General features: G+C 48.7%; 1 protein-coding gene across 1 annotated transcript in view; it reads right to left on the bottom strand.

The window, feature by feature from the left end:
* Window positions 1-22,609, bottom strand: part of Ccdc60 (coiled-coil domain containing 60) — a 92,197-nt gene that overhangs the window by 18,384 nt on the left and 51,204 nt on the right. The window contains exons 5-7 of the mRNA XM_028856547.2: window positions 17,340-17,447; window positions 7,972-8,062; window positions 3,696-3,927 (exon numbers count right to left, since the gene is read on the bottom strand). Of these exons, the coding sequence (XP_028712380.1) occupies window positions 3,696-3,927; window positions 7,972-8,062; window positions 17,340-17,447 (431 nt within the window). The remainder of the gene's footprint in view (window positions 1-3,695; window positions 3,928-7,971; window positions 8,063-17,339; window positions 17,448-22,609) is intronic.

The following is a 22,609-nucleotide window of genomic DNA, read 5'->3' on the forward strand; positions in this document are numbered from 1 at the left end:
CGCAGATGGGGCAGTTCACAGGGTCTGGCAGGCTACACATCTGACTCTGCCACTCCTTTAAAATTAATTTATTTTTTGCATGTGGTATTCCTGCTCTCTCTCTCTCTCTCTCTCTCTCTCTCTCTCTCTCTCTCTCTCTCTGTGTGTGTGTGTGTGTGTGTGTATACATACTCATGTGTGGGCATGCATGGGGCCAGAGGTCAATATGGGGTGTCTTTACTAAACCTGGAGTTCACTGACTGACTAGACTGTCTGGCCACCAAAGCCCTAGGGGTCCTCCTGTCTCTCTCTGCTGGGCACTGAGATTGTTGGCAGGCACCCCACACTTGGCTCTTTATGTGGGTGAGAGGACTGAACCGATATCCTCACACTTACACAGAGAACAGTTTACTGACTGAGCCATCTTTGCAACCCCCTTAAGGATCTTCAACTCTGCTTCAACCAGACAGAACTGCCTCGGATCCTGATAGGAAATATTGTTTGCGAAACCCTAACTGATTATTTTCCAAACTGGTGATTTCCAGCCTGAATCCAGATCACAATTGATCACAAGTGTTTGACAAGGACACATATTTGCATGTCCCCACCCCTCACTCTCTTCCACTCGAATCAGGGACCTGCTTGGTAACAGAACCATTGGAAACGGCCTTCTCCAGAACTGTCCAAGGTGCTGAGTCATCACTGGGCGAGGCTGTCACTTGGCAACTGTCCAGGGCTTCATTCATGACGGACAAGCAGTCTACCAACTAAACTACATCTCTGCCCTCTTTTATTAGAGATATAATCTTACATTTTCTGTATAGCTGGTAAATATCAGCGATGTTGAGCTGTCTCAGGACAGCCCGTGGGGCTGACGTCAATTTCATGTAGTTTTGAGGCTGGGAAACTAGTCGGCCTTGGTCAAGGCTGTGACAAACAGGGTGGAGGTGACGAGGCTAATGAGAGGAAAGAGCAGAGCAGCTGAAGAAGGGCTCCCCCTTCAGAGACAGATCTCTGGTGGAGATACTTCTCAGTCATTGCTGAACGCCAGTGTGTGCCAGGCTGAAGGTGTGGACCAATTCACCCAGGTGGGCAGGAGTCTCATCTCCCTTCCCCTTCACTCTCTAGTCTTAGGAACTTTTATTCTTTTTTTCCATCTGAAAGGGTAACATGTTCTAGGTCATTTTCCCAGCATCCTTTGCAGTTGAGTATAGCCCTATGACTGAGTTCTAGAGGTTTTAATTCTCTCTCTCTCTCTCTCTCTCTCTCTCTCTCTCTCTCTCTCTCTCCTCCCCCTCTCTCCTTGTGTGTATGTATGTGGAGGTCAGAGGAAAATCTCCGAGAATCAGCTCTCCTTCCACCCTTCGGGCCCTGGGCACCCCACTCAGGTCATCAGGCTTGGTTTTGGGTACCTTCACCTGCTCACCCGTTTACCTGCCTGATGATGGGATTTTAGAAGTGCCGTGGACCCGTTGAGAAGGTTGCTTATGCACACCCAGGTGCGGGCACTTTCCTACCTTGTCTACTGCTTTCTGCTTCAAGCCTAGAACATGGGTGAGGGCTAGAGCTCTGTCAGCCATCCTGGACCATGAAAGGATATTGAGGTTGGCCAACTAAAAGGACGGGATAAGGCAGGTGCGTGATGAACTTTTGAAAGTCATTTTACCCATCCTCGATTAGTCGTCTTAATCTGTAGGAAAATGTAAACTTTGATCTTTTTAAAGTCGCTGTTTTCAGGCCTCGGTGTCACCTGAAAGAAGTCCCTCTTTGATACCATGAGATGAAAACAGTAAACAAAAACCAAGTTCCCGGTAAGACCTGATACAAAGTACTTAGAGACTTGAAAAGAGAGAACCCAGGTAGGTCAGGCAAGGCTTCACAAGGGAGGATGCATTTGAATTGGGGCTTGAAGATCAAGGAAACATCTACCAGCCCCAGATGTTGGGGGATAAAGGAAGTCTGTAGGATGGTGCTTTGAAAGTCTGCTGGTGAGCTTGGGCTGCTGAAGATGTGACGCAGCCAATGCTAAGCCAGAAAGAAGCATCCTGAATAAGAGGATGTCTTAGAGGCCACAGGCGCCACTGAAAAGATGCTGAACTGGTGGTGGTGGGGGTCACTGTATCCAGTATTTAACCCAGAAAGTTCTCTCTGGATCAACATGTGGGGCCAAGGCAAGGAGCAGAGAGGCTGTTAGAAAGCTGTCCAATGTTGAGGCCTTCCTAGCCCCATGTCTTCGGGTCTCAGCTCAATGGTCAGAGGCGAGAGAGGCCTCTGTGGACCATCCTGGCTGATGGGAAGATTAAGCCCTGTGACTGAGCTTAGCACCCACTGCCATTGTCCCCTTTTTACCTGTGACCTTAGTCATCTTGCTGCTCGTAGCATCCCTGTTTACCACCTTCCTTGTTTTCCTCCTTTAATGCACTATCCCCTTGTTCCTTCCACATCCCGAGTGCATAACACACAGGCATTGAAGGAAGAAGCTTCCAGAAATTCAGAGGAATCAATCTCTGACTCTCTTTCTGTTCAGAGAGTGGCTTTGAGAGCTCTGGGTCTTCCTTGGGCCCTTGTTGACAGGTCCTGACTCCTTCTTGCACTTCTGGAGGTTTGCACACTTTTGGCTCTGATAAGCCAAGACTCTACGTCTACTCTGACCTCCTTGAATCTCAGCAGCACCCAATCTTTGCCCGTTCTTCCCAGGCCAGCCCTAGTTCAGATGTTGGACTTCACCTTGAACCACTTTGAGACAGGATCGCTGTCACTTTCCTACTGTGTGTATGTGTGAGGCTAGCTGGCCCAGGAGCTCCCAGGAATTCTTGCCTTGGTCTCCTGTCTCTCTGTGGGGATGCTGGGATTGCAGCATCTGGCTTTTGTGTGGCTCTGGGGATTTGAACTCAGACCCTAGAGCTTGCAGGGATGGTACTTTAACTCACTGAGGCCCGGCTACACATCTGATTTAATTTATACTTGCTCAATGGAGGAAATTCTGAGAGAATATTTGGCATGATTTGTGGAATCCAATTGCAAGTTTCTCTTCCTGAGGTCGGAGGGCTCCCTACCCTTGGATGGTATTCATGTGACAATGGATACACAAATCTGTGCTCTGTCAACTTCATAAAATTCTTGGCTCGTACATTTTACAATGTATGGTTAAAATGAGCGGGTGTGGTGGCACACATAAACCTTTAATTCAGCCTCCAGGAGACTGAGGCAGGAGGATTGTGACTCACAGGACATCTTGGGCTAAATATAAGCATGTGTTGTATCTCTCATATACATGAGAATAGCACAAAACCAAGCAAAAAACAACACATCTATAAATCTAAGGAACAACCAGGCACTGAATTTGAAGAATGTGGGAAAATAAGGTAGAAATATCTCAATCATAACTTCTGTATTTATGAAATGTGGAAAGGATAAAATTCTATGGAAAAAGGAGATACATCAAAACATATTTTAAAGTGTTATGAAGGTACATGGTGATCGTGGCTGTGTCCCTGTGGGGGATGACTCAGAGTGACACAACTCACGGGCTATTTTCAGCCTTTTTTTGGGAGGGAAGAGCTTTCAAGGAAAGGGACCTAAAGACATTGAACTAGGCAGGTGATGGAGAACTTTGACCTCTGTGTCTCTGCTGGAAGGGCTGGAGGTGAGGCAGGAGAGACTCAAAGACTGCAAATGTAAAGGCGGACCGTGGTGGGATCTTGGGTAGGACTTACTGGTGTGGAGGTTAAGGAGGGTCTCCTCATCATGCTTAGTGGACCATGACTCATTATCTTCGATGTCTTTGCTGCCGGTGGCTACACTTGGGGGCTCATCAGAGCCGGGGTTCACAGAAATCATGCTGCTCTGGGGAGAAGAACCCCCACTGGTCCGAGTCAGACTCAGGGTGGAGCCCCGCCGGCTGGGTTTGCGGCTGGCGCGAATGGCAGGGATTTTGAATTTCTTGGTCTGAAGGGAAGAGAGAGAAAAAAGGGATGTCAGAGAGGGTGGATGAAGAAAGGGAGGGGGAGGGGAAGAGAGGAGGAGGGAGAAGGGAGGAAGGAGGGGGAGTGAAGAAGGAAGGAAGGAAAAAGCAAGTGGAATTTCTAATTCCTGCGGAGGTCCAGGTGAGGGCTCAAAGGACACTCAGTTCCTCCTGGCTCCTTGTAAACACCACAGACACATGCTGGACCTGGAGTGACCTGTCGTCACCCGCCAAGATGATCAGAAGACATTCCTTTCTCTGTGTGTCACTGGAAGTGCCCTTGGCCCTGTACGGATGATTCTTTATGCCACCTAAAATGCCATGCTGATGGCAGAGGTGTGAGAGAGCTCGGGACAGGCCACGCTGCAATTCAATAATCCAATAGAGATGATTATATTCGAAATGTCATGTATGTGAGTGTATATGGTACTTGTGTGTTTGCATGTGTGTGTGTGTGTGTGTGTGTGTTAGTGAAAGAAGAGAGGAGAGGAAGACATCATGTGCCCTGCTCCATCATTTTCCACCCCATTCCCTCGAGGCAGGGTCTCTCACTGATCCTGGAGCTACACTGGTGGCCAGCAAGTCCCAGTGATCCTCCTGTCTCCACCATTCTCCCCACAGTGCTGGAGCCACAAGCCCACGTTGCTGCGCCTGACTTTTAATGTAGGTGGTTGGGATTCGAACTCGGGTCCTTATGCTTGTGTGGCATGCCTTCTGACTCACGGAGCCGTCTCCCCACCCCAGACATAATTTTCCTTGAGCTCTTTCAAAATGAAAGTGCTTCAGAGATTCACATTGGTGTCATATTTGTATGACACTCCTAATATTTAATGTCCTAGGAAGGAAGGTGGCAGGGAGCAGAGGGGACCCTGAAGGCCACACCAAGATTTAAGACCCTGACACTCCGTGGGGAGACTTACACTCAGCGTTTTTGCTTCTGGGAACCAGCTTCACTGAAGCAGGAGTGTTAGTAATGACCCCCCCCCCCCCCGCGCACTCCCCCCCCTCCTCCCGAGACAGGGTTTCTCTGTGTAGCTTTGGTGCATATCCTGAAACTCACTTTGTAGACCAGGCTGGCCTTGAACTCAGAGATCAGCCTGCCTCTGCCTCCCGAATGTTAAAGGGCCTTGAATACAGGCGGAACTATTCTGCATTACAAGCAGGGAGGGATTTCTCGGTTGTACAGAGGAAGGGAAAAGGTGCCAGAAGAGGAGAGGGGTAAGGCTTCGCCTCCCATTTCTTCCTTTGCTTTGCTCCCTTCCCCAAGTTTTCTGGCAACGTTTTGCACAAGCAGAAGGCGGCTTCGGCCTGCAAGAGGCTGGGGGACTGGAGTTGGGACTGGGTTGACCCAGCTCTCCAAGGCAGTGCCCAGGTTACAAGATGGTGGCGACGGGCGGATTCTACAGCGGGAGCTGACGTCAGGAGGCTTCCCTTGTCCCTCTTTGCAGCCTGACAGGACACTCCATCCTCCCCCCCCCCCCCCCCCCGGCCACCCTGTGACAGAGGATCTCAGAGCTCAGGGACAGCACCTACATGCAGAGGTCACCCTTCCTGCTTCCGGAGCCGCTTCTGAGTCCCTGGTGCTGGAGACAAGACTCTTCAGACCAACGCCATTGTGGAAGGTTTAACAGACTGTGTCCTGGGGCAACCTGGGGTCTTGCAAGGAGCCCTGGACGCGGAGCCAAGGGACTAGATCACCCTGCCTCAGCTTCCTCATGTATAGAACAGAGGGGACGGACTGAGGTGTCCACAAAAGGACCTTTGTAACTGCCGTCCTCCTCGGTGCGCTCTCCCTGAGCTGGGGTTTCATCTTGTGCTCCTGAAGTTGTCATTAATTAACATTCAATTAACCACCCCAGCCAGGGGACCCAAGTGAAGGGCTGACACTTCTGATTAATTGAGCGGGTTGGAAAGAAAATGTTGGGGGAGATGTGATGGGCTTCAGCATGTCATTTGCCCTTTACCGAACTGACTCTTCCCTGACGGAAGTCCCCAGGTGCCTTTTCTGGCTTTCACAGTTTGCTCAGGAGTGATGTGACCCAGCTGCCATGTTCCGCCTCCGGAGGGACTAGCTTTTTTTTTTTTAAAATAGGGGAAGTTTCCCCTGAGTGAATCCTTATGCTTTCTAAGAAGCAGGGGTTGGATGTCATGGGGAGACATATTTACCCACCCATCGTTTTTTGTTTGTTTGTTTTGTTTTACAAATTTAGAGACTTTTATAGAAAAAAAAACCTAAGTGTTTGGGTTTCGTTCAAAATAATAAACCCGCCTGGGCTCCCGTTTGCATGTGGTGGTGTGAGTCTCTCAGCCTTCCCTTTGGCTGGCCTTCATTTTGCCCCAGACTTCACCACTTCCTGCTCCCTGCTGCGTTCCACTCAGCCTGATTTTTTCCCATTCACAAGATTTCCCTCAGGAACATCAGCCTGCTGCTGCTGAGGTCTCCACGTACCAAAAAACCAGTGGGGGACTGTTGGCTAGGGTATCTTTTCCAGATCCCCACTTTACAGAGGGGTAAACTGAGGTCGGGTGAGAAGGAAGGGCTTGCTTGTCCAAAGTCACAAAATGGAAGGAGCCAAAGTGGCTGCTGGCACCCCCAGAGTGGACCAACCACACACACCGGCGCCAGGGTGTGACCCACATGCTCTGCGGGACATTCAGTTCGAGAATTCGACAGGAGGCTGTGCTGAACATTCTGGAAGGACACTTTTTTTTTTTTTTTTTTTTTTTTTTTTTTTTTTTTTTTTTTTTTTTTATCCCGAGGCTCATCGCTCCTGCTGCTTTGTGGGTCTCTAGAGACGGAGGCACACAGTGTCTCCATAGCAACTTTGTGTGAGAAAACAAAGGCTCTTGCTCCTGGGGTCTTTGAGGATGCCGATGAAAGAGCGAGCGGGGAAACAACGGAATGGGGAGGTGACTCTGAAGAGCCCTGTGTTTAGCACAGGCCCAAGGTGAATGCTAGCCCAGCTCTGTGACCCGGCAGGTCCCTTCACCTCTCCAAGCTCCAACGCCTCCCCTCTGTAAGAACAGTCCCCTGTGGGACAGCGAGAAGGTATCATGGAGTAAGACTGAGAGAAACTGGCCCTTTGGTCAGTGTGCTGAGAAGGGCTTCCTAAGACTTGCACATGTTCTGTGTGTACACACCTGTGTGTGTGTGTGTGTGTGTGTGTGTGTGTGTGTGTGTGTGCGCGCGCAGGGACAAAATTGCTGGAGTCGGTTCTTTCCTTCCGCCACGTGGGTCCCAGAGATCGAATCCGGGGCATCTGCCTTGGCTGCAAGCACCTTTACTTCTGAGCCTTCTTGCCCGCTCCCATTTTTACGCTTTTCAATGAGTTTGCACATCTTTCCCCGAGCTTCTCACTAACCATGTGGTAGGTGGGGCGGGCCCCGTGGGGTAGGTGGGGCGGCCCCGTGGGGTAGGTGGGGCGGGCCCCGTGGGGTACTGTATTGGTTCTGTGGGTGAGGGGCAGGAGCCGTCTGCACCCCAGCTGCATAGCTAATACTCCATGGAAGAGCAGCTTTGTCTCTGTTGTCACTATTATTTGGGTGCTGGTTTGTTGAGTAGATGGACTTGGGCTTTGGGGACAGGCATAGCTTTGGGTTGAAGATATAATAGACTTCAAAATGCCTTCTTAATAGTGAATATACATGTGGCTCGGAAGAATAGCCTGTCTAGTGAGTGGAGAGAGGGAGGGAGGGAGGAAGGGGAGGGAGCTATTGATTAAAAGATAGAGTGAGGTGAGTCCATTTCCTTCCAGTCACATCTTACTAAGCAGGCGCCCATCCCCCCTTCCCTCTCTCCTCTTCCCAGTGTGTCTGGACAAATGTCATTTTTCCTATAATCCCCAGATAACCATTTTAATTAAAGTTTACCAAAAAAAACCATCCAGTGGCATGTGGTCTTTCCTTTGCTTGGGAAACCACCTAGAAATATAGAAATAACCCTTTCCCAGCAGAGACTGGCTGTGGGATGCATGTTCCTTTCCCTGGCTGGGGCCTGGGCTCTCAGGGTAGGGTGGGCTCCTGGTTACCTTGGGCGCTGTGACGAAGTGATCCCACCTCTGCCCCATGGACTTGTCCTTGTTGACCTTCTTAATGGTGCTCTTGCTGCCTCCTGGGTCCCTGTGTGAGCAACAGCTTAATGAGTTTTCAGTTTGCAGACTCTTGGTTTATTACAGTCCCCCGCCCCATCCTAAAGAAACACAATGAATCCGGGCTGAACGATCTCTAGCATGATTTTTCTCTCCCTACTGTCTTTTTTTGGGGAGGGGGGTGTTGAGGGGGGAAGTTTGCCATCGGTGGGGTTTTTTGGAGAAAAACACCCGAGGCCAAGAGAGACCACCCTTCCCTGGGTGAGGACTGTGTGGGGTGGGAGAATATTTGCATATATTCTGGATTTATTTGCATTCTAGACTTGGGCGCTTTTGTGGAGTCCAGGGTGAGGTTGCAGTTACACTGGGGGCAGACAAAAAAAAAAAAAAGTGTCTTCCTTTCTGCACCTGTGCCTTGTTCATTGCTCACCGGCACCACCAGGGGGAGCACTTCGGAGTATCACAGAGGCAGTGAGCCTAGACACCCCGGGAGGCTGGGAGTGGGCGTGGAGAGTGAAATCACTGGTTTTCAGACTGACCAGAGATACTGGGATCTTCTGTGCCAGATGCCTCTGGGCTCTCAGGGAATCACTGTCCATCACAGGTCACCTTGAGCCAGAGTCATTATCACTGCCCTCTGCAGCTGAGGAGAGGACCAGAGTTCCGGGCCTCTCCCTTGCACGGGTCCTTGCCTCGGGGCCCTGCACATGCTTACGCTGTGATCTTGAACTATTTTTTATTAGAGTGCCCTCCTCCTCCATGTAAGTAAGTTTCAGGACTTACAACATCATACCCTTCTCTCGTGGCCTGGGAACTTTCTGGATAAGAGACTAAAGCCCTAACAGGCTCTGTGGGTGATTTCCTGCTGCATGCCCCCACCCCCCTACCCCCGACATGTTACCAAATTTGCCATGCTGGCATTTTTGAATGGGATATGTTGCAGACACTGTGTGTCACTATAACCCCTCCAATGGACCCAGGCAGACTCTTATAAACACATTAACATGTCTGGAATACAGTAGGTGGGTTCTTAAACTCAGTGAAGGATTGGGGTTCCATGTCAAGTCTCAGTTTGGTTCATTTTAGTTCAAGTCTGATTTTTGTGGCCAAATGAGTTATGAAAAAGCTGAGTTTTTAGAGCCTTTAGATTTTGAATTTCATGGTTATGGGACCTTGGGTCTTTATTGATACACAAATGAGGAATCTTACTGTGTGATATAACTTCTTATATGATCAATCAATTGGCTTATCAAATCCCTCTATCCATGTGTCTGTTCATCTATCTATCTATCTATCTATCTATCTATCTATCTATATGCTGTCTACTTACCTTTTCATCCATCCATCCATCCATCCATCCATCCATCCATCCATCCATCCATCCACTCAACTATCTACGCAACCACACACCCATTCACCCTTCCTTCTAGCCACAGTTATCCATCCACATTCCCATCCATTCATAAATTTCATCATCCATCCATCCATCCCTCCACACATCCACTTCCTTTTTAATCCCCTTTTCTCTGAAGGATGAGTTTGGGTGTGTGAGACCTGTGAATTACTTGGCTGGCTCTCAACCTGTACAGATCAGGGATTTGAGGAGATAAAGTGATCAGGGCAACGTTGATAGGTGGAGGCCGGGCACTCACAGTGTCTAGGCTTGTCAGGGTATGTCCAAGTGATGGCTGTGGACCAAAGTATTCAGATACAGGGGATGGAAATGGTCAGATGAACTGGACTTAAGGCTGGCTTCTCATGATGTGAGGTTCTGAGTAGCAGATCCACAGGCTATCACCAGTAAGGAGCGGGGCTCTTCTGCCCCTGAGGCAGGGCCTGTTGGGTGTCTAGCAATTCACAGCCATAACACAAGAAACAGACCCCAGGGTGGGAGCTGGGCTGGGGTGGGGGTGGGATGTGCCATCAAGCTTTTTGTAAGACTTTATGTTGATTACACAGTAAAAAGCTCTGAATAATTAACAGAGAAGTTCACTGGAGTCGGTTCTGCTTGCTTGTCCCCCCGAGTAATCAAATTAGGGAATATTTAAAATCCAGCCAGAGGAAGGAGCAGAGCTCCAGCCTCCAGTGTTTAAACAGCGGCACTTCCGGAGCCTGATTTCAGCCTAAGCAACGGGCGCTTTGGTGTTCCACGTTGTCTTTCATGACCACGGGGCTTTGGGCTTCCTCCTTTGCTAAGGCAGCCCCTGCTGAGCTGCCAGCGCCTTCTTGAAGTTCAAAAGCAACCTCCATCCCCTTTCAAAATTAAATCTGGGCCCAGACAAGCTTTCGAAGTCTTAAATATTCAGGTCCAATCAGGAAGATAGAAGCCTTCCGCTAATGCCGGCTTCCAAGGCGACCTGAAGTCTATCGCAACTTCAAGCGGCAGGCTAAATGAACTAAAGACGCATCCAGATCCCTGCAGACCTCCGGAAGCCCTCCGCACTCCCTCTGCGAAGCTATTGATAAAGGAGAGGCCGGGTTAGGCAGAACCGGCCTCTCTGATGTTTCGTTCTCAGTAGCAAATAAACCCAAAGGGGAGATCAATAGGCGGGGAGGAAGGATCAAAAGCAGCCGGAGCAGGGAAGTCCACTCGGCACCCACCTCACTGCAGAGGCTAAAAGCCAGTTTGGCGAACCTTCCCTATTAGCGCTGTTCACCAAGTGGAACCCCGCTTCCCCGCCCCCTGAAGTCGGGTGCGTCTCTGTGACTTGCTTTGTTATTAAAAAAAAAAAAAAAAAAAAAAAAAAAAAAAAAAAAAAAAAATACATGACCATAGAGTGGCAGGTGGCTCGTCGGGTGGATGCTTTGCCAGCTAGTCCTGAAGGCAGCAGGTTCCATGCCCTGCTGATAATGGGAGTTTGGGTTCAGAACCTCCATCCGCCAGGCTCTCTGCATAGCTATAATGAGCGAGGCTCCGGTGTTGGGTGTGGCGGCTGAGCCAAAGGCCATTTCAGAGGCGGGGAGGAGGAAGCAAAGAGCGCTCATTGAGCACATCTGACTGATCTGACTGAGGTCCCGGGACCTCAGGCGACCATCCTTGCGTATCAGAGCCTGCTGTTTTGCTGGAGTCTGCCTGACCCCGCCTTCTATGTGTACAGGGTTATTTAGCTTCTCCCAGCCTCAGTCCCCGTCTGTACCATCTGTAAGATGGGGCTAAGGACATGAGCTAGGCTAATAGATTGCTGTGGGTGTGAAAAGAAATGGGTCTCAAATGGGTGAATCCGGGTCAGCTGTTAAAAAGAATAACACGCTTTCATCCACGGAGATCTTGGTGCGGTTTGAGAAGGGGCTGGCTCCGGTGGGAAGCGAGGTAGGGCCGGCAGCTCTCAAGGGGAGAAAGCTATGATTTTTCAGACCGTAATTTTCCCCCTGCCGATGCTTTCTGGGGCACCCGTTTCTCAGAAATCAAGGGGAGAGAGCACTGGGCACAGGCTCATCTCTTTAAACTGCATCCATCCAGCAGATTTTGTTCTTGGAGGTCACTTGGCAATGTCTCTCCGTCAGGGCAATCAGAGCAATTTTCTCAAACACTTTACTCTCACTTTCCCAACTCCAGTTGGGGTAAAGTGTGCTCTTCTCAAGATGAACATCTTGTGGGGCTCGTTTAGGATGTGCACTGGCTGCGGCTGAGGGGGAAGAGATGCTGATCCCACACCAGGGAGGCTGCCGTGGGTGGTCCAAGCTCTGGGAATCTTCCAGGCCAGGCAGTCCTGTCCTGCGCCTTCAGAAATAAGGTGACCTGATGATCGTGCTGTGTTCTTCCACTCCTGCGGTGTTGGCTTGAGTACCAGGGTGAGGAGGGATGGATGCTGCTGTGTTGGCTGGGAAGAGGAGAGTCAGGGGCAAATCAGGTATTTCATTCAGAATGCCCATCCTAAGAGCCTCTTCCGTGACCATCAAACTGAAAAGCAAGCCCCGCCCACTATTGGTCATATCTCCCATCAGATGCCTTGCAAATTGTGCTTGTTGCTATTGAAGATTTTTAAATATAAACTTCCATTTATTTTATGTCTATGAGGGTTTTGCCCTCATATATAACTGTGTACCACATGCATGCCTGGTTCCCACAGAGGTCAGGAGAGGGCGTTGGATCCCCTGGAACTGGAGTTACAGATGGCTTTGTGGGTGCTGGGAACCAAACTCTGGGCCTCTGCCATCTCTGTGGTCTTGAAGATTATCTCGATCTTTGCATGTTTACTATGGACTGCATCCTCCAGCCCCTTCCCTGGGGTGGAAGCTCCAGTGGGCAGTGGTACGGCCCACTTCCTTTACTGTGATATTCCCAGCAGTGGTTGCGAATGGTCCCACATGACAAAAAGAGAACCCCATTTAAATATAAAAATAGTTAAATTAGAAAGTTGCTTATTACTGTTCACAACACTGCTGCCTTTTTCACAATGATGAAAACTTAGATCTCAGAAGTGGAGTTATTGATAACCTCCGAGGCAGGGTTCAAATGAGGAAGGGTTCTTCTTTGGTGAGGTCAAAGAGCACACATTTGCACACATTTTGCATTTGCAAAATTGCACATTCAGAATGGCTTCCAAAAACTATTTTGTAAGAGAGAACCTACTCTGTATTTCAGGTTGGCTCAGACTCTGCAGGGTCACGTTCCGGAAGCCTGTCCCAAGCGGGTGCTGCTGCTGTGGCTTCAGAGCCCTTAGGAGGGGGCACTGCTGGCAGCAGGAGGTCACTAGCCCTGAGCATCTGGATTCTCAGTAAAAGTTAGGATTAGTGGGAGCTTGCTAGAATGCAGATTCTCAGGCCCCACCCAAGCGGGCAGCTTCACGGCACCCAGGTCTTCAGTTACTTCACTCTATCCGTAGGCTGAGGACGCTTGCACTCATGGGAATGTTCTACAAAGTATAAAACAAGCAGCATCCATGTGACCGTTAGCCAGTCTTCCTCCCAGCTGGTTTTCTGACAAGGCCCATGCCGTCCGTCTTTCTGGGACAGCCTGAGGTAACCAGGCTTAGATAACCATGCTGCACGTGTGTTCTTCCTGCATGGTAAACCAGTGACTGCTGACTCCCCTCTCTGCTCCTTGAGGCTTGCCACCACTAGTGAGAGCTGGTGTGACTTTTCTCCCCAGCCTGCATGTTTGCCCAGTTACCATGGATATCATCTGTTGGTAATAGAACTCTGTTCTTTCTTCTTTCTTTCTTTCTTTCTTTCTTTCTTTCTTTCTTTCTTCCTTCCTTCCTTCCTTCCTCCCTCCCTCCCTCCCTCTCTCCCTCCCTCCCTCCCTTCCTTCATTCCTAAGATTTATTTACTTATGTATATTGAGTACTCTACTTGCATGTGGTTCCTGCATGACAGAAGAGAGCGTCAGAGAGAAGAGGGCATCTGATCCCATTACAGATGGTTGTGAGCTACCATGTGGTTGCTGGGAATTGAACTTGGGACCTCTGGAAGAGCAGCCAGTGCTCTTAACCGCTGAGCCATCTCTCCAGCCCCTTACTTTGTTTCTTTACTAGCTTGGGGTCTCAGCAGCGCTGATGAGCACAGCTCTATCAGCTCTTTAGAGATTTCTATCTTCAACGACTGTCACAGAATGAACACTCACTGTGTTTCTAGACGTGAGCTTGCCCAGTCTTAGGAATAACTCTTTTGGGTCAGCAATCCATTTGATAGGCGATGAAACAAGCTAAGAGGTTAAGTGACTTGCCTGTGATCACACAGATAGCAAGTGGCGGGGTGTGGACTCATCTAGGCTGATGTCCAAACTCCACTGATTTCCACTTTCTCATTCAGCATTGGGGACTGAAGTGAGGGCTTTTGCGCTAGGGCTCTGCACACGATTGACACAGACACTGGCCAAGACGTATCCTCCAGGGCTCTGTCTAGCCCTCTGTTTTGAGATGCACTCTTGCTAAGTTGCCCAGACAGTCCTTGAACTTGAAATCCTCCTGCCTTAACCACTCTAGTTAGCTGTGGTTATGGGTCTGGGATGCCAGGCTGAACTGATGCCCAAACTCTTGATTCCGGTCATTCAAAGCCACCTGGGTTTTAGGAACATACATTCCAGGCTTGGGAAGTTGATGTGATGGCATGGGGTGAGACCTCAAAGATGGATGAGGCATCCAGGAGAAGGTGTCCTGCTTTCTGGCTCACTGAAAAGATGTTCTCATGTACTTTCTAGGGAACTTAACCCCATAATTAACAACAATAATAACATATATTTATGAATCCTATATGGTGGTGTGCTGGGGCCAGTTCATGTTAGTTCTCACTGACTATTAAGAGCTGATACACATGGATTGTGTATTAGTCAAGGTTCTGTAGAGTAACAGAACTTATATAATGAATATATATTATAGAATGAATACACACACACACACACACACACACACACACACACACATATATGAATGACTTAAGGTTGCACTCCAGCTAATCCAACAATGGCTTGATATGAACAGGAAGGTCCAAGAATGCAGTAGCTGTTCACTCCACAAGGCTGGATGTATCAACTGGTCTTCAGTATATGCCAGAATCCTGAAGAAGTAGGCTCTGATGCCAGTGAAGGGATGGACTTGGCATCGAGAGTGAGGGCAAGCAGGCACAGAGCAAAGGCTTCCTTCTTTCATGTCCCTTATGTAGGCTTCCAGCAAACGGTGTGGCCCACAGAGGTGTGTTTTCCCAGCTCAAAAGATCTGGATGAAAGGTGTGCCTTCCCACCTCATAGATCAGATTAGAAGCAGTGCATCCCTCACAGGTGTGCCCCTCCCCATTAGGGGTTTTAGTTGATTCCAGATGTAGTCAAGGTGACCACTAAGAATACCCATCACAGCTTCTTAACCCCAAGTTCAACCACACCACACATGAGGCTGAAATCAGCCATGGTGGGGTTTTCACATATTTATACTATGGTGATGGCACTGTTTTAAGTCATGGCTCTCTGGGCCCTGAGAACAGGTAATTTAAACCTTTACTAGCGTGTCTGCAACCACCAGCTAAAAAAAAAAAAATCCTCATATGGAGAGAAGGTTATATCAGGATAATCCAACTCCAGCAAATACCCTGACTCCTTGTGGATATCTTTCTGGGTGGCCGCTCCTCCTCTGATGGCCAGGTCTGGTTCTGGTTCTGTGGCCTTACATTTTTCTTTTTATTGAAATTAACAACTTGTGCTCCCATTCTGAGCACGTTTCTGAGAACCGAAGGCTTTATAGATAGACCTTCCTATCGTCCCAACCCAAGTCCTGCATGATGGGCTTTCTTCCATGTGTGAGGAAGGGCGTCCATATGTCAAAGGAAAACATTGGGCCGGGTGACTAGCTGGGAGATAAAGTCCTATCAGGCATCTATGGGCTCAGGGCATTTTGTCTTTAGAAAGTACAAGCAATCAGCTGTGGAAAAAAATTACATGTTGCTTTGACCTAGGGAGTCATGTTTCTCAGAACCCAGTCCCAAGAAATCTTTGCAATTGGGCATGAAAGAGATGCAGCCGGGAGTTCTATGAAGCATGACCTGCCATGCCAAGCATGTGAGACCAATGCCTCAGCAGCTGTCCAGAGGGACTTGGTGTGAGAGAATTCCCTGCTGGTTATTCTTTTCCATGGTGAAAGACTGGAAGCTTTGTGTGGAGCGCTGTGGAAAGATGGCCGTGAGTCACCGCTGCTGCGGCTGTATTTGTGGGTAGTCACAAGGGGGAGGGGCGCGAAGATGTGGGACAACCCACCTTACACCCTTAGAAAGGGATTTACACTCTAAGGCAGGGATTTCCAAGGCGGTGTAAAAGCTTCCACGCCTTATATATTTACTCGTGAGGTTTGAGGAAGGCTTTTGCAAGAGAAAACTGCATCCGCTTATAACTTGGACAGTTTTGTTTTAAAGAACTATAGATGATGCATGGAAAGTATTTTTTTTTTTTCATGAATTAATTTTTGGTGTGTGTGATGGATGCCTGTGTGTCTGTGTGTATGTGGGTGTGTGTGGAGTGCACTCATCTGTGTGGGTGCATGCAGATGCCAGAGACTAACACTAGATGTCTTCTTCTATTGCTTTCCACCTGATTTTTTTGAGACAGGGTCTCTCCCTGAGCTTGAAGTTCAACATTTCAGCTGGACCAGCTGGCCATTGAGTCCCTGTCTCCACTCCTCAGTGCTGGGGCTACAAGCCCTGGGCATGTAGATGAGGGCTACTGGTGACATGGGACACGGGGAGCCGGTCTGTTTGACTCAGCCTGGGTTTTCACAGTACAAATCCAATTCCTCAAGTCAGGGTTCTTTACCATCTTTTGTTGCTGTTGGTTTCATTCTGGCAAACAATGGGACCTCCCAAAGGTGGTGTCTCTACAAGCTGAAAACTGTCTCTACAGCTCTTGAAACAGTGACCTCTGAGCTCTGGCACAAGTCATCCCTGTGGTGGTGACATGGCTTACATTTTCATGGCTTAGTCAACATTCTCTAGAGTTCCCATCTGGGTGTATGTACCCAGCTGCTCTAGAATCTGGAACAAGTACCTTAGGTCTAAATGGGGCAATAACCTTCAATATGTATTTAAAAAACCAACAGAGCAAAAATCAAACCAGTCAGCCAAACCATGACCCAACCAATCAACCAACCCACCAACAAACCAATAAACCAGCTCAACCAACTTACTCATTAACCAACCAATGAACCAACCTAACCAACTTGCCCACCAACCAACCCACAAACCCACCCAACCAACCAACTTGCCCACCAAGGAACTGATAAACCAACCCAACAACTTACCAATCAACCAATGAACCAACCCAACCAGCCAACTCACTTACCAATGAACCAATGAACCCATGAACCAACCCAAGCAAGCAAGCTAGCAAGCAAGCAAGCATAACTCCCTGGGCTAAAGGAGAAAAATAAGAACAAAGAGCAAAGGTGTGGGGGGTGGGGGGGTGCGGTGGGGGGTGGAGAGTGACAGAGATAGAGAAGCATTCAGAAACAATGCTAAGGAGACAGTAAGATCATGAGGAGGCCCGGAGAGAAATCCGGTTGTGAGTCCACAGTATGCTGGTAGAGCTTGCCCAGTTCTATTCTGTAGTGTAAATGTTCCCCCACTGTGCCCCATTTTAAGCTACCAGTGTGTTGCCACATAGCATCAGGAAGAGATGCTTGTGTGCAATGGACTCTGGAGAGAGTATAGGAGCTGGCTCCAGCTTACCTGGGTTTGGCTCCATAGAGCACGTCAACTCCTAAAGCAAGTCACCCAACAAAAACACCAAAGTGGGGGGAGGTAGGGGGGGGTGGGAAGGATGAGATCCCCACCCCTTACCACCCAGGCAAGTGCTGGTTTACAGTAGGCTACAAGGCTACGGGCCTTACTTGGGGTTCCAACAGGCAATCAAGGGCCGCATGGTATGGTGGGTGTAGTCGATAGTCAGGGCCTCTAGGAGCCAGTGGAGCGCACACAGCTGTCGGTAGAGGGCATCCCTGCAGAGACAGAGGGTCCTTTTAGAATGACATGCATGGAGGTCGCTGTGATGGCTTCAGTGAGCGTTCTGGCACATGGTATAAGTGTTTTGCACACATTGCACACGAGGGCACTGGAGTCCAGAGTGGTTAGGGAAGCCACACAGTCATGTCATCGAGCTAGTAGGTGGCAGAGCCATGGCTGAAGCATGAGCATCCTCTGAATTTGTTCCTCTGAATTTGTGTGTAGGGGGTAGATTTTCCCCTAGCTGGAGGTCATGACTCAGGCAAATAACAATGAGAATTGAAGGCAGTTAACATCCCACCGATGTCCAGTCATGTATCTTATTTAAAAAATGCAATAAATAGCCTGAGGGTATAGGAAAGCCTGGAAACGGGAAACAACATTAATTGGGTTGAAACATAGGTGGCTATTGAAAAACACACTGAGCACCTTATTTGAAAATGAACGAAAAACACGGCTTACCAATCTGTCTAATGGGCGTTTCTGATCGTTTGGAGACCTTATGCTATCCACAGCAAACCAGACATTCACTGGTGTGCTTTTTCCATATTATTTAAAATTCCCAACAACCTGGTGGGGAATGAATGATTATCTCCATTTTAGAGAAGGGGAAACTGAGGCCCAGAGGGCACAGAGAGTTTTGCTCTGGATCATGCTACTCATCATGTTACACAGAATTGGCATTTGAATGTTTGATTTAGTGCTCATGGCAACAAGATAGACTGTTGTACCTGGGAGAGACCTGAGGCTCAGAGAGGGGCAGTGAGTTACCTGAGGTCACACAGCTAGTAGCATCGGCGAGGATTTGAACTGGAGAGTGATCTGCCCTAGAGACTGTGCCTTAGGGAGCTGAGCTCTGACTAGGTACTAATGAAGCCAGTGTGTGGTGATCACTCTGCTGGTGAGTGAGGTCAGGAGAGGGTTAACCTGCTGCTTGTGGTTTTCTTGGAAACAAGGTGTAGTCCTGGAAACTGCCCCACCCGGCAAGATTTCTCATCCCGCACTAATGGAAAGGAGGCCTCCATTACCAAGCTTCGTGATAGCTCTTTCCTGAAACTGCACTGTGCCCAGACCGCTGCTCCCCAGGGTTCCCAGGCCGGCTGCTCCCAGGAGCAGGAGGGGATGGTTTCTCAGTTTCCAGGAAGATCTCTCTTCTCTTAGAGTTTCCCCTGGGAGCCATCCCTCCATTCACCCAGCATGGAGCAGAGCGGCCCCTACCCGAGCCTTTCTTGCTAGGGAGGGTGTGATTATCTTGTCTAAGGACAACTAGCCAGCCCACCCCGTGTGTGTGTCTTCCACACACACCCATCTGGATGAAGAAAAGTATTTTCCTTCGATAAGCAATTTGCCACGTAACCTCTTCCCTCCTTTAGCACCGTCTTGGGTCCCACTGCAGGGGACAGCATGGGGTGGTAGCTCTATGTCCTGCATTTAGACAATGAACTCAGTGTGCTGTGTGCCTGTTCTTGGGCCGTAAGCCCCTTGATTCTCCCTCACTGTAAGGTTAACAAGTTGTGAAAGGTTGGGACAGGGGCCCCTGCAGGCCTAGGTTGTGGAGGTGTGGGGTGGAGGTGAGTGCTGGGGATAGAGTCTGCTTGGAGATGGAGTCACGGGGCCTGTGAATGAATGCCAAATCCATTCACATCCTCCTTCCAGTCTTCTCTGTTCTTCTCTCCCTTCCCTCCTCCTCCCTTCTTATTTTCTCCTCACTTCTCATTTCCTTTTATTTCTTCCTTCCTTTTCCAATCCCCTTCCCTTCTCCTTTCACCTAGGCTTTCTCAACCCATCTGTCTTTTATTCCCATCCCCTCCATCCTAGTGATTTCGGAAAGTGCCCCAAACAATCAAAGTGGACCCTCTCCACCCTTGCTTAACATCTCCAAACTCCCTAAACCACCTATCCTGGGCTTAATTGTGGAGCTGGAAATTCTTCTGTTAAAAGCCAACCCCTCCAAGTGTGAGTGTATTTGGAGATAACAGCCTTTGAAGAGGCACATCATTTAAAACGGAGCCATTTTGGAAGGCTCTAATCCAGTCTGATCGATGTTCTTAGTGGGAAGAGGGAATATGGACACATAAAGATTCTCCATGACTACAACATACAGAAAGGCTGTAAAGAAACAGAGAGAGGACTGCTGTGTGACCAAGGAGAGACCAGCCTCTTAGACGTCCGGTCCCCAGAACCGGGAGACAATAAACTCCATTTGTGTAAGGTCATGGGGAAGCCTTCCTTGTTCCCTCCAGGTTTAGGTTGGGCTCTGTTCAAGGGTATCCCTACTACATGTCATCCTGTCTCTACACCTCAGGTCCCTGCTTTAGCACAGCTCCATGCTCATTGACTGCCCTTGCTCTCAAGGACCTGCAGGCCACATGGTCTTGGCCAGCACATGGTTTGCTGCATGGACACAGATGGGCTCAGCATCTTCCTGGTTACTGAGTGGAAGATGGTGGGAACCAGTTTCTTTAGAGCTGACATTTTCCCTGACTGATAGCTTGGGTGCAACTCTCACGCTCAAGGCCACTGAGATTCAATGTGTAGTGACAGCACCACCCCAATAGTAACTGTGAACACCCCCAAGAGCAGCGCTGTTTTAATGGTTCACTCTCCAGGGATTACTCCTTATGAATCTGGGAAGGGGGTACCATTAGCATCGCTATTTTGTAGATGAAAGAAACTGAGGTATAAAGAACCATGAAACTCATCAAAGGTCAAGAGGCCAGTGAATGGCAGAGTTGGAATCTGAGTCCAGCCTCCTGAATCCCTGCTGATGTTTCCTGCCGTAGGGTAGAGTCATTTTTCATCAGGAAATGGTTTCATCTAATGGGTCCAGATCACTTACAAGGAGTCGGAAACTTGACACTCTCTCACCTCATCTGCAGTGAACGAACTTGGAAATAGGCACCAACAAAACCTGGAAGCTTTGTTGATAGAGATCTGCCTTTTCTCTCCAGGTCACAGAACAATAGCTCAGATTTAAAGAGAAAACACTTATTTGTTTGACTGCAAAGGACAGTAGAGAAAATCTCTGCATGGGGTTGCACAAAGCTCATGTCCACAATGCCTAGGCTCAGAACCGGAGAACCAGCAGCCACACACCTGAGCAAATACAGTAGGAACCCGAGGGGTGGGGGTGAACATCCCTGGGTGGGTGGGTGGGTGGGGCGACAGTAGTTTCCTCTCACAGCTGCCAGACCGTGTGTACAATGCTGTTACAGCCGTCCACTCCAGTGTTCAACGGCAGATCTGGACATAGGGTGTGGGCACGCTTTTACTGAATGGGTATTTAGCAAAGGCTGCTAGGGACAGCCTTGTCCTTGTATAGAGATGGTAGGAATCTGTGTCTCAGTCCTCTAGACGGCCCCTCCCATTTTTGAAAGGTAAAAGCCAAGTCTCCCCTGGGGTGATGGGATCGATCCCACACAGTTAATTCAGGATTATCAACCAGCTTTGGGATCAATTGCACTGGGATTGAGGGTGCTAACCGGGTTCTGGTCTACCCTGGCTGATGCTGTGGCTGAGAGCTTAAGAGACGATGACATGCAGAGCCCGTCCCCATGCTTTTCAGTAGACTAATGTTATGGTTAGAATGTGAAGCGTTCCCCCACAGGCTCAGTGTTTGAGGTGGTCCCCAGCCAATGGTGCTGTCTGGGGAGACAGTGAAACCTCTGGGATGTGATGACTAGATGGCAGATTGGGGCCCTGGGAGCTGTGTCTTGGCTTGGTTCGGCCAGAGTTCTCTGCTTTGTGATCAGCTCAGATAAAAGCAGGCTGCCTCATGCACCTACCGCCTCGCCTTCCCCTCTAGAGTCGGCTGAATCCCCTCAAACTCAAGCCAGAAAAATTTCTTCTTCCCTTACATTGTTTTTTTTTCTTTTGTCTTTTTACAACTTTTTTAATTATTACATTAGATAATTAATTAAATAGTTAATGACACCAAGTAACTAATTAGGTAACTATTAAAATTATTTGATGTGCTGGGATAGGGGGTGGGTTGTGCTGCACCTGTATCCATCAGAGGACAAACTGCAAGAATTAATTCTCTCCTTCCACCTTGCAGGCTTGTAGGGATCAAACTCAGGCCACCAGACCTGGCAGCAAGGGACTTTACCTGTCAGACTTTACTTTTGTTAAGTATTCTGTCACGGTGGAAAGAAAAATGCCTAATACAACTGATTACAAAGATGCTCTAATTCATGGAGAGAGTGCTTAGTGGTTAAGAACACTGGATGCTCTTCCAGAAGACTCAGGTTCAGTTCTCAGCACCCACATGGGGCCCACAACTACCTGTAACTCCAGCTTCAGGGGATCTGCTGCCCTCTTCTAAGCTCTGAGGGCACTGCACACACACACACACACACACACACACACACACACACACACACACACACACACAGAAACACAGTTAAAGAATAATAAAATAAATCTCTGAAATACCCTGATTCCCCCCCCCCCCACATTTTTCATTGTACATCCTCTGTGTTTTGACTTGCTACTTCATCTTATCAAGAAGTGGAATCTCTCTCACTCCTTGTGTCTGGTCTGGTCTTTTGACAGGCTTGGTCAACAGAACGGTAGAGGGCCACTGTGCCTCTTGTGAGCTTTTGCCTTAGGAAGCCTTGTGTTCAGGCCCTTGTTCTTAGAATTCCTCTTGGATATAGTGTGAACAAGCCCATAGCAGCCTACACTAGATGTTGAGAGATGCATCTATCTTTCTAGTCACCAAGCAACCAATCAAACCAAAGGCTGGTCCTGCCAAGACCAGCCAGTCTCCAATTTACCCAACAACTGGATACAAACACAGAAGCAGACCCAGCCAGAAGCCGCTAAGGTGGGTTCACCCAGCAATCTGTAGACTTGGAAGCAATGAGAGAGAGTTCTAAGTCACTCCAAGTTGAGAAATACATTAATGTTCTAGCTATTCAACATGGTCAGAACCTTTCACTAGTCAAGGAAAAGAAATGGCCATCTGTAGTTTATGGCAAGGGTTGGCAAACTATAGCCAGTGAGTGGGTTTCTCCCTTGTTTCTATAAAGAAAGCCTTATTGGAACACAGACAATACAACTCATCCTTGTCTCTTTCATACTACAAATGTAAAGTAGTTGCAAGAGAGACCATAGGATGTGCAAAACCCCAAGACATTTACTAGATACCTCATAA

The sequence above is a fragment of the Peromyscus leucopus genome, chromosome 23 (genome assembly GCF_004664715.2).
Source record: "Peromyscus leucopus breed LL Stock chromosome 23, UCI_PerLeu_2.1, whole genome shotgun sequence".
In the NCBI taxonomy this organism is placed as follows: Eukaryota; Metazoa; Chordata; class Mammalia; order Rodentia; family Cricetidae; genus Peromyscus; species Peromyscus leucopus.